Source organism: Rattus rattus, chromosome 2 (assembly GCF_011064425.1).
Source record: "Rattus rattus isolate New Zealand chromosome 2, Rrattus_CSIRO_v1, whole genome shotgun sequence".
Lineage (NCBI taxonomy): Eukaryota > Metazoa > Chordata > Mammalia > Rodentia > Muridae > Rattus > Rattus rattus.
This window is the reverse complement of record NC_046155.1, coordinates 74,224,474-74,240,222: the sequence shown is the minus strand read 5'-3', so window position 1 is coordinate 74,240,222 and position 15,749 is coordinate 74,224,474. Positions and strand designations below refer to the sequence as shown.

Sequence of the window (15,749 nt, the reverse complement as noted above, 5' to 3'; positions counted from 1 at the left end):
ACCACAGACTGTCTGACTCCAAAGCCATGCTGGTAACCCTTCAACGATATTGCCTTACGAAGCAAGACTATTACTTCCTAGGTAGGATTCTACCCATGAAACTGAAGCTCAAAGAGGTGAGCAATTCGGCCGAGACCTCATGCCGAGGACTGGCCGGGCTGGAGTGTTCTGACTCCATGAGACCTTGCTAAAGAGGCCACATCCACACTGGGTCACTTGTTCACTGTTCCTGCCCAGCCCCACGGGCCTGTGTCTATTCAGAAGTCCTTGCTACATTATTGGAAACCTGGGTTTGTTGTGGTGGTGAATTTGTCTGCTTTTGATATTGTTTCTGTTTTTTGAATCACAAAACCAATCAGCAAATAAATTGGGGAAACAGGAAACATGCTGTAACTAACTGTCCTCTATTAACCACTGCTCAACAGCAGGGAGGAGTCCTGGCCATAGGAGCCACTGTGTCAGGTCAGAGAGCAGGAATGGGGAGTGCTGACACATGAACTTACGGTAGACATCCTTAGAAATTGGGAGCCAAGAGCTGAGGGGTGCCGTCCTGGGCCAGTCCACTCTTCTCTGGCCCTGACATTAAAAGTGCACCCGTGGGTTTCTCACAAATAAGAAACGTGAATGCACTCACATGTGTGTTTTACACAGATCCCAGGGTATTTTGAGAAATAAGTCTTTATATCACAATTTCGACTCATGATTCTGGAGTGCCACGACTCTAATTGGACCCATCAACATTTTGTCTTTCAAGTCCTACCCAGTGAACATGCTGGCAGTTGCTACCTTTTGAATATTTAAGGCTTACAGCTCTTTTAAACTACTATTAACTGTGAGTTTCTTAGTTTTTAAGGTATAGAGAGTTATGAGAATTACCAAGTAAGATTTTCTGGATCCCCCCAGAATTCCTAGTTTTCACCTCTGAATCTTTTTTTTTTTTTTTTTTTTTTTTTTCGGATCTGAGGACCGAACCCAGGGCCCACTGAGCTAAATCCCCAACCCCTCACCTCTGAATCTTAGAAAACTAGTATCTGTTTGAAATTTGAAAACTTCTGCCCCATTGGTAATTGAGAAGTCTTTTTTTTTTTTTTTTTGGTTCTTTTTTTCGGAGCTGGGGACCGAACCCAGGGCCTTGTGCTTCCTAGGCAAGCACTCTACCGCTGAGCTAAATCCCCAACCCCTGTAATTGAGAAGTCTTAAAAGCCTTTGTTACTTAAAGTTCCCCAGTCACACAGGGCTTCTGGGAAGCCTCACACAGGAGCTGGGCCTGGATGGTGCTTCCTGTATCTCTCAGTGGCACTCTAGAGAGGAATCCCAGGGTCTCGGGGACCCAGAGCTGGCGTCACTGGTCTTACCACTGAAGGTCTATGTCATCTCAGTGTGGACAGAACCTTCACGCTGCTCCCACAGAGCCTCTGCTTACTTTACTATTTAAAAAAAAAAAGAAAAGAAAAGAAAAAAGAAAAAAGGCCCAAGCTGGGCATGGTGTCACACACCTTTAATCCCAGCGCTGGAGAGCAGAGACAGACATGTCTGTGAGTTCAAGGCTGGCCTGGTCTAGTGGGTTCCCACACAGCAAAGGGATGGGGGAGGGAAAGGGAAGGGGGAGAGAGAGAGAGAGAGAGAGAGAGAGAGAGAGAGAGGAAGAAGAAGAGGAGGAGGAGGGGGAGAAAAGAGAAGAGAAGAGAAGAGAAGAAGGTCAGAAGGTCAGACAGAAGAAAGTTAAAATTAAAAGTCCCAGTAGTTGACCACTGAGAAAAATGGACGCACCGTAAATGAAGGCCTTACCAAGCTCACAGCTTCAGCCCCACCTGCATGCCCAGCTGGAGAAGTGGTAAACCCTCAGGGACTGTGGAGTCAGGCAGGAAGGCTGGCTCTGCCACAGGCAGGCTGTGTGACTTAGGGCAAGCTCTTTAACCTCCTGGCCGTTTAGTTTCTGTATCTGTAAAATGTGGAAGTTACAGGATCTATGACATAGGTGTGTTGTATGACATAGGGATGTTCCCGCACACTGCGATGTGTGCTACAGTAAGCTCTCAAACAGAGGCATTAACTCCTGGCCCAGCAGGCCCAGGAAGTTGTTCAGTCAGAGGCAAGAGGTTGATGAGAAAGCCCTTGGAACCACTCAAATGGCTCATCTGCCATGAGTTTCTCAAAGTGGGTAGATAGATCCCAGGTAGATTTGGCAGTGCTGGACCACGAGTCTCCATGCATTCCTGGAGCAGGAGGCCGTGGCCTGGTCTGAAAGGTCACTGGGCCATGTGTGCCCCTCGATTGACCTGAGGCAAGGCAGGCGCCCTGGTTGGCACCTTGGTTGGCACCTTGGTTGGCACATGTCTTCTGGAGCCAAGGATTAATCAGCAGGCCCAGAGTCCACAGGCCTGTGGAAGTGGGGGAGACTGTCAGGCGCTTGCTGGAGTGGTGTTTCTACACGTGGGCATATTACCACACAAGCGTGAATTTTGATACCATTCACGGCCGTGGTATCTCCTAGCACCTTTTGCCCAGTGCTTCAGGTGCTGCTTTGCTCACATCTTGTTGGCGGAGGCCCTCACCGGTGTAAATACTGTAGTTCCAAAGGTCGAAGGTCACCTCCAGGGGCCACACCTGGCCCTTTGGTGGATGGCTGCCCTACTGCGTGAGGAGGTGGCCAGGTCGGCACAGCATCCACCATTTTGTATATTCAAGTTGCTCCCTGCCTGTGACCTGCCCCAGCCCTGTAGTTTTGGACCCACAGCAAGCAGGATGGATCCATGATTTAGGGACAGGGACAAGTGGAGGACGGGCAGGCGACCTCCACGCTGGCTGCGGGTGCCCACTCCACCCTTCAGCAGTGTGGGTAGATGACTGGATCTTGGGGCAGCTAAGGAAGACCTAAGGGCCTCCCCTTGTGCGCTGGACCCGCTCACCTCCCCTTCCCCTGTGGTATCGTCCTGGGTGCCCTCTGGGCCTTGCTCCCACCTCCAGGAGCTCTGGGTTCTGGGACCGTAGGCCGAGCATTTGTCCGGAGGCCTCTCCTGGGAAGAAGTCTCCTGAGGGGCTCTGTTTTCAGGCCTTTCTCTTGGAGGGCTCTCCTTGTGATTCTCACGCCGGAATCCTGCAGGGAGAAAAGAAAATCTGGAGAGCTGCTCTTCTCCCGACCCTACACAAGATGGGAAAGACCACAGAAGTCCCCAACAGAGAGAGCGTGGGGGAGATATTACAATCAGCTACTCCATGTTTTTGTGCGCACACAAACACATGTAGAGGCCATAGGGGACCCTTGGTAGACACCCTCAATTGCCCTTCACCTTATTTTGGGGGACAAGATCTGAGCTAGGCTGGCTACTCGGGAAGTCCCAGGGTTCCACTTGTCTCCTCCTCGGCATTGACATTACAAATTTGTGTTGTCAGCCCAGCTTAAAAAAAAAAAAAATCCAAGCGGTCAAGCGTGGTCAAGCGTGGTCAAGCGTGTAATCCAGCACCTAAGAGGTAAACGCTAAGATCGCTAAGGCTACATAGAGACACTGTCTCAGAAATAAAGCGACAAGCAAGCAAAACCCAAAAGAAGGCGTTTTTGTTTTTTGTGCATGGAGGGGAGTGGAAGCACCCCTGTGGAAACCAGAACACAACGATATATGCTTCTCTTCCCCCACCACACAGATCCCAGGGGCTGAACTCAGACTGTCAAGCTTGGTGACAGGCACCTTAAACGGCTCAGCCATCTTGAGAACCTCTACTCCCCTCCAGGGCATTTATGTGAGCCATCCAACTTGCTGGGCAAACAATTTATCAAGTAAATCCATTTCTGTATTCCGACAGAAGTCAGAGTTGAAGCACAGTCTGGTTAGAGGGCTGAAGGGGCTGTTCCTGCAGACAGACGCTTCGGCTTGCGTATCAGTCCCAGGGCTTCCTCACACTGCAAACCTGGGAGGCTGCATCCGTTACAGGCTCAGTGTGGACAACCAACAGAGCAGAAGGCAGGGCACACTTTACCTTAAGACAATTTCATCTGTCTGTGGTGGAAGACCTGCCCCTTTCCTACCAACCCTGCTATTCATTATTTAAGTCAACAGGAGTCTTTAAAGGGAAGCTGGTCCAGTTCCTGAGACAGAAAAAAAGATGTCTGCAGCACCCTGAAGGGGAAGCGCTCCCCGGTGTCAGGTGCAGCGGCACAAGGACAAGGACAAGCAGTAGATGGTGGTCACTGACCAAGCTCTAACAGTTCAAGACTCCTAAAGTTCTCAACCCGGGAAGTTTTAAAAAATTACTAAGCTCCAAATCCTAAAAGAACACTGCAGCACTCAGTAATGAGATCTCTCCCAGGCTCTCTGAAGAACACCAGGGGGAAAGAGGTAGCTCTTGGCAGAGAGCCTGTCTGGCACACCTGGGGGCCCAGGCTCCATTCCCAGCCCTGCCAGAAAGAGAAAGAACTAAAGTTCAACACGGAAATCAAACACCCTAATTAAAACTGGCAAAAGGAACCTTTAATCCCGGCACATGAGAGGCAGAGGCAGGTGGATATCTATGAGCTCAAGGCCAGTCTGGTCTACAGAGCAAATTCTGGGGCAGCCAGAACTACATAGAGACCCTGACTCCAAAAAAAAAAAAAAGTCATACATTTGAAAAATCTTTTTGAATTATAATAATAATGATGATGGTAAGAGATAAGATGTACAGACAAGTTACTAATTAATAAAGTTCCGTAAGTTACTAATTAGTATAGTTCAGTGGTAAATTCACAGGATTCCACATGCCATATCTATTTTGTGTGTTTGAAATCTTCATATAGGTAGGTAGATAGACAGACAGACAGGATCTTATATATTCCAGGCTAATGGGAATTCACCATGTAGCTAAGGATGACCTTGAACTCCTAATCCTCTTGCCTCTACCTCCCAAGTGCTGGGATTATCTCCCAAGTACACCACTACTCCTAGTTACAAAACTTTAAGTGTTTAAGCGTGTTCCTGGCTAGTCTGGAACTCACAGAGAGCTTCTTGCCTTTGCCCTCTAGGACTAAAATTATGTATCATGGTGATCAGTTTCTAAAACTTACAAAATAGAGTGTGTGTGTGTGTGTGTGTGTGAGTGTGTGTGTGTGTGTACGCGTGCCATGTACATGTTGGTACCAGCAGAGGGCAGGAGAGGGTATAGAATTCCTTGAAACCAGGATGACAGGCAGCCGTGGACACCCTCTGTGAGTGCTGGGAATGAGACTCAGGTCCCCTGGCAGGACCGAGTGCTCTTAACCACTGAGAGTGCTCCAGCTCACAAAACATTTAAACACAAAGCAAATCAAAGCCGAAAATGTGCAAAATAGGGAGAGATGGCTCAGCAGTTAGAGCACCTGCTGCTCCTGCAGAGGCCGGGGGTTAAACTCCCAGCACCACATGGTGGCTCATAGCTTTCTGCAATGTTAGTTCTAAGGGATCCTACCTGCTCTTCTGGCCTCCATGCCCGCCAGGCATGGTGCACATATTACATATTCAGACAAAACATTCATATACAGAAACATTTTAAAGTGTCCAAACTAGGCTAGGCATGGGGACGCACACTTTTAATCACAGCACCTGAGAGACAGAGGTAGGCGGGCCTCCGCCAGCTCCAGGCCAGTCAAGACCTCAGAGTGACATCCTGTCTCAAAACAACACAGATGCCTGCAACCAACCAAGGAGCTGGCTGAGCTCTCTAGAGACTGCGATAGTCACTCTGTTCTGCGCTGGGCCTTCCCCCATATTTTCTTCTTTTGGGCTAGTCCATACCTAACGAATCCTTGGCTGAGAGGTTTCAAGGGTCTGTGCAAGACAGATTCCTTAGTGTTAGGAACAGAATTCTGAAGATGTGCCCCCACCTGTAGATTTCTGTCTCCTGAGACAAAGCCAATGTCTAGGAACCACTGCAAAGGAATCCTACAGATGTAATTAAAGTCCCATTTTAAATCTTAGCATCAAGTTTCTTCACCAATTCACACTGAGGTGAAGAAGGTCCTGGAGCTGCTGCCAGCTTACACAGGCCAGAAGATGTTATGCAAGCTACCTCGGGGTGAGGGGTAGGGGTAAGAAGTGAGGGTGTAGGTGGGTGGTAAAAGGCATCAGTGGTCTCACCTGCACTGAACCCTGCATGCTGCAATACCAACCTGCCTAGCGGCCTACTCTGAAGAACATCTTCTTCAGAAGCTTGAAGACCAGAGTACGAAAATTTCAAAGGATACATAATTTAAAAAAACATAAACAAGGGGTTGGGGATTTAGCTCAGCGGTAGAGCGCTTGCCTAGCAAGTGTAAGGCCCTGGGTTTGGTCCCCAGCTCCGAAAAACAAAACAAAACAAAACAAAACAAAACAAAAAAAACCCCCATAAACAAACAAGCAAAAAACTAGACAGATTCTCACTGACTAAGGTAGTGACTTAAGAACAGTGTTCTTGGGAGGATGATGTCCCTCAGTCTCAGGCATTTAAATACTTGGTACCCAGTGGTGGTGCTGTGGTAGTGGGTTGGGGAGGTGTGGCCTTGCTAGAGTGTATGCCGCTACAGATGGGCTTTGAGAATTTCTAGTGTGCTGTCTTGTGGTTGAAGTTAAAGATGTGAGGCCTCATTTCCTACCTCGTTTCTTCAACCCACTCTTGTGGGCTCTAACCCTGAAGAAATGTAAGCCCAAGTACTGTCTCTTCCATAAGTGCCCTGGTTACAGCGTCTTACCATAGCAACAGAGCAGTGACTGACACTGAGGGAGCAGGCCAATCCCTGAGCCCAGGGCTTCGATGCCAGCATAGGCAACAGAACAAAACTGTCCTTAAAAAAACAAAAACAAAAACAAAAAAACAACCTGGGGGGGCTGGAAAGATGGCTCAGTGGTTAAGAGCACTGACTGTTCTTCCAGAGGTCCTGAGTTCAAATCCCAGCAACCACATGATGGCTCACAACCATCTGTAATGGGGATCTGATGCCCTCTTCTGGTGTGCATGAAGACAGTGACAGTGTACTCATATATATGAAATAAATAAATAAATCTTAAAAACAAAAACCAACCAACCTGGGCTAGAGAGATAGATGGCTCAGGAGGTAAGAGAATTTGATGCTCAAGCTTGGAAATGGGGTTCAGATTTCAGCCCTCGTTAATGAGCATCCTCAGCACCCCCTTGTATCCCCAGCTCTGAATCAGTAGGAAGAATGAGGATCTCTCTCTCAGCCTCACTGGTTTGCCAACACACAAGCACCAGGTACAGGAGACACTTGGCCTCCTGCTCTCTGTACACAGCAGCAACATACACATAGATATGCACACAAATACATCTTTAAAAACTCACAAATACTAGCCAGCCAACCAACTCCCATCTGAGTATAGTTTTCTCCAGTTGGGAGAAGAGGAAATAGAGATTCCAGGCACTCGAGACATGAAAACCCGCTGCTGGGTTAGTGAGGGAAGGAGCCCTTTAGTAATAACGGGGACCCAGAGAGCTCCTAGCTGACAAAGGCATGAGTGTACCTGGGAAATACAGAATTTGACCAACGTCCTGAATGAGATCAGAAGTATATTCTTCCCCAGGCCACTAGCTCAACTCAGCCTAGATGCAACTTTACCTCCAGAGACACTAAGCTCAGAACCTAGCAAAATCCAGGTGCTCTGACCTGTGACAATGAGAAGTATGAGTATGTCACAATGAGAAGGATGAGTGTGTCACAATGAGAAGGATGAGTGTGTCACAATGAGAAGTATGAATGTGTCACAATGAGAAGGATGAGTGTGTCACAATGAGAAGTATGACTGTGTGACAATGAGAAGTGTGATTGTGTGACAATGAGAAGGATGAGTGTGTCACAATGAGAAGTATGACTGTGTGACAATGAGAAGTGTGATTGTGTGACAGTGAGAAGGATGACTGTGTCACAAGTATGAGTGTGTGACAATGAGAAGGATGAGTGTGTGACAATGAGAAGGATGAGTGTGTGACAATGAGAAGTGTGACTGTGTGACAATGAGAAGTATGAGTGTGTGACAATGAGAAGGATGAGTGTGTGAGAAGGATGAGACTGTGTGACAATGAGAAGGATGAGTGTGACAATGAGAAGTGATGAGTGTGTGACAATGAGAAGGATGAGTGTGTATGAGTGTGTGACAATGAGAAGGATGAGTGTGTGACAATGAGAAGGATGAGTGTGTGACAATGAGAAGTATGGCTGTGTGACAATGAGAAGTATGAGTGTGTGACAATGAGAAGTGTGACTGTGTCACAATGAGAAGGATGACTGTGTCACAATGAGAAGGATGACTGTGTCACAATGAGAAGGATGAGTGTGACAATGAGAAGTATGGCTGTGTGACAATGAGAAGTGTGACTGTGTGACAATGAGAAGTATGAGTGTGTGACAATGAGAAGTATGGCTGTGTGACAATGAGAAGTATGGCTGTGTGACAATGAGAAGTGTGACTGTGTGAGAATGAGAAGAGTGACTGTGTGACAATGAGAAGTGTGAGTGTGTGACAATGAGAAGTATGGCTGTGTGACAATGAGAAGTGTGACTGTGTGACAATGAGAAAGATGAGTGTGTCACAATGATAAGTGTGACTGTGTGACAATGAGAAGTGTGACTGTGTGACAATGAGAAGGATGAGTGTGTGACAATGAGAAGTGTGACTGTGTGACAATGAGAAGGATGACTGTGTGACAATGAGAAGTGTGACTGTGTGACAATGAGAAGGATGAGTGTGTGACAATGAGAAGTATGGCTGTGTGACAATGAGAAGTGTGACTGTGTGACAATGAGAAGATGAGTGTGTCACAATGAGAAGGATGAGTGTGTGACAATGAGAAGTGAGTGTGTGACAATGAGAAGTGTGACTGTGTGACAATGAGAAGGTGAGTGTGTGACAATGACAATGAGAAGGATGAGTGTGTGACAATGAGAAGGATGAGTGTGTGACAATGAGAAGTATGGCTGTGTGACAATGAGAAGTGTGACTGTGTGACAATGAGAAGTATGACTGTGTGACAATGAGAAGGATGAGTGTGTGACAATGAGAAGGATGAGTGTGTGACAATGAGAAGGATGAGTGTGTGACAATGAGAAGGATGAGTGTGTCACAATGAGAAGGATGAGTGTGTGACAATGAGAAGTATGAGTGTGTCACAATGAGAAGGATGAGTGTGTCACAATGAGAAGGATGACTGTGTGACAATGAGAAGGATGAGTGTGTGACAATGAGAAGGATGAGTGTGTGACAATGAGAAGGATGAGTGTGTGACAATGAGAAGGATGAGTGTGTGACAATGAGAAGGATGAGTGTGTGACAATGAGAAGGATGAGTGTGTCACAATGAGAAGGATGAGTGTGTCACAATGAGAAGGATGAGTGTGTGACAATGAGAAGGATGAGTGTGTGACAATGAGAAGGATGACTGTGTGACAATGAGAAGGATGACTGTGTGACAATGAGAAGGATGAGTGTGTGACAATGAGAAGGATGTGTGTGACAATGAGAAGTGGACTGTGTGACAATGAGAAGTATGAGTGTGTGACAATGAGAAGGATGAGTGTGTGACAATGAGAAGGATGAGTGTGTGACAATGAGAAGGATGAGTGTGTGACAATGAGAAGGATGAGTGTGTGACAATGAGAAGGATGAGTGTGTGACAATGAGAAGTATGAGTGTGTGACAATGAGAAGGATGAGTGTGTCACAATGAGAAGTGTGAGTGTGTCACAATGAGAAGGGTGACTGTGCTGTTTTAACTGTGAGTTTACGTCAGATTGCTGTCATTCTGTGCTGTCTGTTTGGTGGTTGGGTTTTTTGCTATTGTTGTCTGCTTGTTTGTTTTGAGATAGGATCATTCTGTAGACCAGGCTGCCCTGGCACTCACAGAGACCTGTCAGCTTCTTGCCACTGGAGAACTTGGTGTGACCGCCAGCCTAGCTTGTGGCAGTTTGGTAAGCAGCAAGAGAAGACAGATGTACTTTGTTCTGAGTAAGAGCTCAGCTGGAGAGAACGAAGTTGACGCAGTCCTGAGATTCCCTTTTGTGGGAGGGAAGTCCAAAGGTATAACATACCCTGGCCTCTTCCTGACTGACTGAGGGAAAATGGCGGTTAGGAAGTCGAAATGACGCATCCGTAAAATGGCGCATCCGAACACCTAGCTACCCTCCGTTTCCATTGAAAAGAGAACCTATTTAGGTTCTGCTCTAGCTTCCCCAGTTCCAACGTCTGCTAGGGGAGACTGTGACCTCTGAGACATAGGTGGTTAAGTAATCAGCTCTGTAACAGGGTCCAGAGCTCAGGAAGTGGCTGGTTAATGGCTCTTCTACTTCCAAACAAACAGCAAACATGCACTCTCCCGCCCCTGGCAGAGACAGCCATCGGTTCACTTTCTGGACCCGGAAAGGAGCTGCCCATGTGACCGACTTACAGAAAGTCCTCCACGGCTCCCACACAGCCCTGCGGTGAGGCTGGTCTTGGTCCTGCAGCAGACGGATAATGGCTGCAAATCTGTTCAATCCTGGCTGTCAGGGTCCGAGTGGAACCTTCTCCTCGGACTCATAGTTGAAGTTCTAAGTGGCTACACGTGGATATTGGGTCTTTAATAATTGAAAACTGAATTAAGAATTAAGTCATTAGGATTAGCTCTAATCCCACATGATTACTGGGGCAATTACGGAGTTACCAAGAAAGGCCACGTGACGACTCAGAGAAGACAGCTAAGATGAAGAGAGGCATCTGAAGAAACCAGCCTGCCAAGACCTCGCCGCAGTCCTCAGAACTGGGACAACATGGGTTTCTGGTAGAAAAGGCAGGGCAGGAGCCCTCTGAGGCCCAAAGGTATCCTTCGAAGGTCTGTGGCCAGTCCTCCTAAGTGTCTCTCCAAAACAGTACAATCACTCGGGATAAGCCTAGAACACAGGAGTCTGGAAGCTTCTTATGTAAGTGACATGCGACTTCATATGTAGATAAGGCCGTGGTTTGGTTACAGAGTGTCCCTCATAGCTTGGTTTGAGCAATTGGTCTCCAGCCAGGGCTGTGGGTCCTTTGGGATGGGAGGTCTGGCTGTTAACACAGGCCTTTAGAGATGGGCCTTCTAGGATGTTCTGTCTCTGGTTGTTTCAGTCTAGCTCTGCTTTCTTGATCTCCTGAGACGTGAAAAGTCTTTGCTGCAAGTGTCTGTCTGTGCACTCCGCACCAGGCCTGACTGAAGCCCCCGTAAGCTGCTTCTGCTGGGCACTCTTCCAGCAACAAGAAAGGAGCAGAGAGCAAGGCAGTCTCAGGATGGTAACGGCTCCCAATGAAATTAAGGGCTATCAATAAAAAAGGAGTCGGGGTATGGTTAGAGTGGCTCAGCTGTTGAGAGGGCTTACCGCTCTTCCAGAGGACCCGGGTTCAGTTCCCAGCACCTACATGGTGGCTTGCAATTGCCCACCACTCAAGTTCCAAGAAACCAAAAATACCAGGCACACTCATAAGGACAAAAAGTTCATATATAAAATAAAATCAATGAATTTTTTTTAAGGGGGAAGGGTTTGAGAAGTGGCTTAGCAGTTAAGAGCACTGGCTGCTCTTTTCGAGGCCCTGAGTTCTATTCCCAGCACCCACATAATCATTCACAGCCTTCTGTAACTCTAATTCCAGGGACCCCAGCACCTCCTTCTAGCCTCCCCAGGCATCAGACCTAAACCAGGTGCACAGACACACATACAGGCAAAACAGCCAAACACACAAGATTGAATTATGATTTTTTACAACTCTGTTGAATTGCTGATACACATTCAATCCCAGCCGAGGCAGAGGCAGGAGGATCTCTATGAGTTCCAGTCCAGGCTGGTCTACATAGTGAGTTCCAGACTAGCCAGGGCTACATAGTGACCCTATCTCACAAATGAATGAATGAATGAATGAATGAATGAATGAATGAATGAACGTCCTTCCATTGGCGCTTGTTAGAGGCAAGCAGCATCGTTGGTATGGACACCGAGTCTCGATTGGCGGGGTCACAAGTGCAGGCAAAGAGCAGCACGAACTGCAGCTTGGGTTTGCCGCAGAGCCCTGTCATGCTCTGATCCCTGTAACTCCACAGGTGACAGTCAGCATGTTGCCGCAGATGTAAAAACCGGCCTCACACATCAGGCCTTCTTTACGGGGAGTAGACGAATGAGGGGTGCTGGACTTTCGCCCTGATGGACACATGTTTGCACATCTTTAACTACCTAATCTGCAAACCTCTCCACTGGGGCACGCGCCCTGGGATTCTGGGGGGCACAAGAGAACAAATTCTTCCTTTGTAGACAATGACAACATGACACCCTTCTTTTGATGGGTATACCTTGCACGGAGAAAGGCCAGGATGCCGGCTTCACATCAAATACCAAGAATCGTACTGGTTTGCTCCACACAGCAGCGCCATAGGAGTTACTGCCTGATGGAGTGTGTGGTCATCTTCAATCATTCTCCAGGGTCCAAATAACTGCTGTCCGGGCCAGACTGGTGCATAGATGACCCTCTGCTTGCCAGCAGTGCTTTTAATCTGTGTTTTCCTCAGGGACAGGGTCTTTCGTGGGTCTTTCTAGAGAGAAGTTCCCAAGCCTTTCATTGATGTCTCCCCTGCCCCCACATTGGCCTGAGGGTCTGTGGGTCACAGGGCATCTGTATGGATCCAGTTTATTGTTTCTCCAAGCTCATCTTCCAGTACCTTCTTTAAGATTGATCATGGGTGCATCTAGATGGTTCACAGAGCGTGACACTAAGCTTTGTCAGTAGAGGGCGCTGGAGGAACAGTGTGAGAGGAAGCCGCTCTTCTGCTTGGTTCTGCTGAGCTTTCATTTCTCTTGTCTTTCGTCGTCGCAGCTTTGCTGGGCTGGTAGATGGGGACATCCTGGTGGTCCTCTGCCTTGGATGTCTGAAACAAAGGGCCCTCGAAGCCCCCTTACTATGCCTCCTTTCCTAACATCCAAAATCCAGACCACCTACTGCACTTGCGTGCACAGATTTCTGTCACTTGGATGTCTCTTCACACACACTACACCTTGACCTTGATGCAGCTTTCTTTAGAGATCTCTAGCACAGCAGTCTTTCCCTGGCACTTGGTTTCTATAGCAACAGTCGTATAAGCACTGGATGACCTGTGTGTCATACAGCTTCTCCCAGTCTTGTGCTCTCACATAACCAGAGCTTTGAGTCCTGTCCTGACATGTCCCTTCCAGCAGGGCAGGGGAAGACAGGCAGGCATTCTCCGAGCAGATCATGTGGGGAACGCCAGTCCAGTTTCCCAGTTAGAGTCCCAGCGAAGCTCTCCAGTGCTGGCCCCTGCTGAGCCCACACGCTGTGGTCAAGGTTCCCGGAGGCTCAGAGCTTAGCAGCTTCACCTGACTCTGCTGATGCTGCCAGGCTCTGTGGACACCCACGGCTGAAGCACACCAGTGACTTACCTGTCATGTTCTTCCAAATGAAGCCTGGATCTTAGCCCTGGAAAAAGGACTCTTCCTTAACTCTCAGCATCAGGGGCAGTGGCCAGACCTGGTAGCTATAACCTCTGTGTCCTCTGGGATTCTTTTTAGCTCTTTGCAGCTAAGCCCCTACATCCAATCATTTATTAATAATTCATTTTTTGTTTGAGACAAGGTCTCACTATCACAGCCCAGATCAGCCTTGAACTTGTGATCCTCCTGCCTCAGTCTTCAAAGGACTGAGATTACAAGTGTGGGCCATGACACCCCAAAATAATTCTGTATGCTAAACTTTCCTGGTGTGGTTCTGCTTCCTGATCGAACCATGACTGTGCTAACTGGTACTGGGGATGACCGCAAGAAACAGACCTGAAAAGAAAGATAGGGGATTGGTCTGGTCCAGCTTGGGCCCGAACACAGTGCTGAACTCGTTGCTAGCAGAAAATAAGGTGTGGATATACCAAGGAATCACAGCTGCTCAATCTGTGACCTACATGACCTTGGAGTCGCAACAGGAGCTCAGGCCTTGGGACCCCAGTCATTGCTACCCTTAACCTGGAAAGCAGAGTCTCTCCCAGGGGTGATTATAGAGAGAGAGTGATCACAACAAGCTCGGGTCTGTTAGCTCTCAGTCACGCCACAACCTAAAATCAAACAAAATTTACTTGTGTGATTTGCTGGATTAAGATGACAGTGAAGGGGTTGGGGATTTAGCTCAGTGGTAGAGCGCTTGCCTAGGAAGCGCAAGGCCCTGGGTTCGGTCCCCAGCTCCGAAAAAAAGAACCAAAAAAAAAAAAAAAAGGAATGCGGAGATTTATGGACTGTCCCACCATGCTCAGATTTGGAAATATGTATTATAATGGTGGTAACGTCCTGACCAATGAGAGGAGAATATTAATATTAGAGTTAAGTTCATTGCTATGGATTCTTGGTTAGTTTGCTTTTCCAGTCAGGGTCTCACTGTGTAGCTCTGGCTGCCTTAGAACTTGCTCTGTAGACCAGACTGACCTACCTGCCTCTGCCTCCCGAGTGCCAGGATTAAAGTCGTGCACCAGTACGCCGGGCCTTTGCTACGGATTCTGTCATTATAGATTCCAGACTTGATGTATTAGTGTTCCTGAGCCCATCTCTGAAAGACTACTTGGTTATTTGGCTGTGGTTAGTGAAGTGAGATGCTAGGGTTTTCCTGGCATGCCATGGAACCAGTTGCCCAAAGAAGGGGTGTGTAATCTCTGGAGACTCTCTCTAAGACTCTGAAGGGAGCAGTTCGTCCTTGGAAAAACTTCTCGTTAAAAAAAGTGGGGGTGGGGAAAAAGGGAAGGCCAGGCTGGCTTTGAATTCACAGATGTCCTTCTGACTCTGCCTCCCAAGTTCTGGGATTAAAGGCGTGCAGCACCATGCCTGACTACCTCTCTCTTATTAACAGTGCACTGACTGGGGCCGGGGAGATGCTCAGCAGTTAAAGGCAGTGGCTGCCCTTCCAGAGAGCAAGGCCCATACCCCGCACCTGCTCATCAACTGTAGCAGCTCCAGTCCCAGGGCACCCACACCCTCTGCACGCATGTGGTACACAGTCAGATACGCAGGCAAAACACCCACGTATATAAAACACAAGTAAAGGAAAAATACACTCACAAGATGCAAGTGGCTCTCCCAGGGTTGATTATCTGGACTGTGTAGTTTTGTTTTGTTTTTTTAAAGATTTATTTCTTTTTTATATATGTGAGGACACTGTCACTATCTCCAGACACACCAGAAGAGGGCATCGGATCCCATTACAGATGGTTGTGAGCCACCATGTGGTTGCTGGGAATTGAACTCAGGACCTCTGGAAGAGCAGTCAGTGCTCTTAACCACTGAGCTATCTCTCCAGCCCCTGACTGTGTAATTCTTTCTGTCTACTCCAAATACTAACTAAAACACGACCCCCCATCCTGTGTTGCTTGCCACGGATGTGTGTTTGTATTCTCCTCCATTACTACCTTTTATGCTAAGGAGTCTCCAGCATTTAGCTGTGGCCTCCTTGCTGTTTCTTTTACTCTGCTTTAAAGAAAACAAAAACAAAACAAACTGACAGAATTTCATACAACCCAGAGTGGTTGAAATTCCCTGTGCAGCTGAGGCTGGACGTAAACTTCTGGGCTTCCTGTCTTTACATCCTGAATGCCACCACACCTGGACTTTTACTCTATTCTTTGAGGTCTTTTGTTTTCTCTCTTCTTTTTCTAAGTGTAGAATTTGTTATTATTGTGCCCACACGGGATGGGCAAGCATAGACGTGCCGCAGTGAGCATAGGACAAGGACAGCCTTCTTTATTGGGTCCCAGAGACTGAGCCCACATT

At 47.7% G+C, this 15,749-nt stretch overlaps 1 protein-coding gene across 3 annotated transcripts in view; it reads right to left on the bottom strand.

Annotated features, from left to right (window-relative positions):
• Positions 1-1,689: 1,689 nt before the first annotated feature.
• Bcl7c (BAF chromatin remodeling complex subunit BCL7C) overlaps positions 1,690-15,749 on the bottom strand; it is a 47,178-nt gene continuing 33,118 nt past the window's right edge. For 2 of the 3 annotated variants that reach the window (XM_032892547.1, XM_032892548.1), the window contains exon 6: positions 2,307-3,097. In XM_032892547.1, coding sequence (XP_032748438.1) covers positions 2,906-3,097 — 192 coding nt within the window. In that variant the 3' untranslated portion in view covers positions 2,307-2,905. Of the gene's footprint in view, positions 1,943-2,306; positions 3,098-15,749 lie in introns of those variants that run through there. The other variant, XM_032892549.1, reaches the window with a different exon arrangement.